Here is a 2,500-nt window from a genome sequence, read left to right on the forward strand (position 1 = left end):
GCCAATGACGAGAAAGCTTCTTTTGCAATTAGTTACAGATCCGACCACAAAATGCCTGGACTATAAGGGTCGTGAGGTATTTACTTTAGTCAACCACAGAAGACGACTACAATTAAAAACCTGAACCATTCATAACTAGCACGGGCATTGAACACGGAAAACGTGTGCAAGCAAGTAACGATTTGTTTTGGTTTTGATTCATTAAGAGAGTGGCACAGCGTTTTTTCCCATCATCGACAATGTAATACAACCTTTACCCCAGGGGGAAATACATTGGCCAATTAAACTGAAAAGCGATCGCCCTGTGAGTAACATAATTCATGGACACTTTTGGAATAGTCACGCACCTCTTTAGCTGCCTTGGGACCAAACGATATCACTACGTTATGAGTTGCTTGAGGTTCCAATACCCGTAGAGCGTTAAGCATCTGAAACGGACCGTGAGGGTCTAGTAACGAAGAACTTAGCTGAGATAAAAGGATAAAAATGAAGATCAAAAACAGAAGCAGCCAATCCAAACATTACAAGTGTTACGAAGCAACAGAAGCAGCCAATCCAAACATGACAAATGTTACGAAGCACGTACTTTACAAGGCTCATCCGAGATGTTTTGGATCGTAACAGTTTTAACTTCTGATCGTCCTGGTGAAAACAAAAATAAGAGATTTCAGCATAACCAAGCTGTATGTTTCGCAAATTGTCGATCTGTCAGTAAAATACGAGACTATAACCTTTCCCTTGACACTAAATCAAAACAAAAATTAATTTAAAAAATCACATTGGATGGCGACAGTATTCAAATGAACCAATCATAAGCACAGCCTGTGCTAAGCGCGGGAAAAACACTAGGAGCGAGAAATCCGCTCAGTCGTATAACTGTCTGAAATCCGCTCAGTCGTATAACTGTCGAACCAGAAACGCCAATGTTTTAAGTGGTTCTGAGTCCCGGCGACTTGATATCTTACCAAGAGATACATTTGCAAAGTCCAATACTGTTCTCCCGCAATCGGAAACCACCACCACATGAGGCCGGACAGCCGGACAGTGTACTTCGAGATACAATGTGTTATGTACACTGTCAAAAAAGAAACGAACGTTAGTTTTGCAGAGACTTGACTTAACGGGAGGGCAAAAATATGATAGAAGGCAGTGTCACATCTCACCTGCAGGATAGAGAGTTTGTTTCGGTGCATTTTCCACTTGCAACATAGCAAGGAATCACGTAACGCGAAAACGTATTTTGATAACTCCTTAGCAGAGCTAAATTCGCGGACTCGTATTCGTTGGATCTGCAAAAAAACGTTGCTGGCATTTTACCATTTATTGGTTTGCGGAGCGCGCACGTTAAAAGACACCTGACAAATAAATGTGCAGTTAAATTAGACACAAGTCTTGCGAAGATCCTCAGTCTGCGATCGAGAGAGAAAGAACGATTTTTATGAATTCTTAACGGTTTATCTTGGATTGACGTTTTCTTAGTCCAATACCGATAAAAAAATGTGGAGTTCTCTTTCCAAAACTACCTTTTCAGTCTAAAAAATATCCAAACCGAGCGAGGGAGAACAATATACCATATTCGTATTCTCCGTATTGGACTGGAACTAGCTTGCAATGGAGGCTAATGCGGAGAAATCTTTTCAAATGCAAATATTTTTAATTTATAAAAAACTGAACTACGGATATCACATTTCCAGCATTTTGGTTATATATATCATTTCATATCCAGCGCGCCCTCGTAGAATAATTGTTAATATATTCCCCCGCATTTGCCTCCATTGCAAGCTAGTTCCAGTCCAATACTGAGAATTCGAATATGTTCTATTGTAATGGCAGCGACCAGACTTTGGAACTCATTTCCCAGTAACTCAGGAAAGAGGAAACATCAATAATTTGCTTTAAAAAGTCAATTTCTAATTTTCCCCAATGAGATGGAAAAAAGTTAAATTTAAATTACTTTGTAACATCCCATACTTTTCCACTAAAACCGTTTTTTTTTGTCTAAACCTTGTAATGACAGACCTGTGGATTACAAAGATGATGATAGCACAAATAGTCTTACCCATCAATTACATCCTCAATTGAGAATGTTCTTTCAGGGGACTTGGCTCTAGTGGCCAGGCTGGTCACGCTTGGCGTAGTACCTCGCTTTGGTGACGTTTTGGCGCTCTTTCCAGCGAGAGCAGGTTTACCACCTTTTTTCTTCTGTTGAAAGAAGGAAACACAGAGGGAAGAAATACTTGCTGTTACAAAGAACAAATTAAACTGTACCTGGACAGTAAACTGAGGTTCATGTTGAAACTTTGCTGCATTTGTGAACAATTTTTATATACACTTGAACTGCGTGACTTGGCTTAGTAAAAGACAATACAAGCGCAGGCTAACCTGTCCAGCGGGTTGCTCTTGTGGTTTGTCCTGAGGAGAGGCTCGCTCTACTCTTTTTCTCTCTGCTTCCGCTTCCCGTTCCATCATGCGCACGCTTTCCAATCGCACCATACTTGCA

The 2,500-nt window shown here is 40.5% G+C and overlaps 1 protein-coding gene across 2 annotated transcripts in view; it reads right to left on the reverse strand.

Moving 5' to 3' along the window:
* The window catches only part of LOC138051166 (cilia- and flagella-associated protein 74-like), a 35,328-nt gene that overhangs the window by 9,957 nt on the left and 22,871 nt on the right, over positions 1-2,500 (reverse strand). For both annotated transcript variants that reach the window (XM_068897325.1, XM_068897324.1), the window contains exons 35-40: positions 2,383-2,500; positions 2,060-2,202; positions 1,164-1,289; positions 966-1,075; positions 587-642; positions 348-467 (exon numbers count right to left, since the gene is read on the reverse strand). The exon at positions 2,383-2,500 is cut by the window's right edge and continues 38 nt beyond it. In XM_068897325.1, coding sequence (XP_068753426.1) covers positions 348-467; positions 587-642; positions 966-1,075; positions 1,164-1,289; positions 2,060-2,202; positions 2,383-2,500 — 673 coding nt within the window. The remainder of the gene's footprint in view (positions 1-347; positions 468-586; positions 643-965; positions 1,076-1,163; positions 1,290-2,059; positions 2,203-2,382) is intronic.

The sequence above is a fragment of the Montipora capricornis genome, chromosome 6 (assembly GCF_036669925.1).
Source record: "Montipora capricornis isolate CH-2021 chromosome 6, ASM3666992v2, whole genome shotgun sequence".
Taxonomy (NCBI): Eukaryota; Metazoa; Cnidaria; class Anthozoa; order Scleractinia; family Acroporidae; genus Montipora; species Montipora capricornis.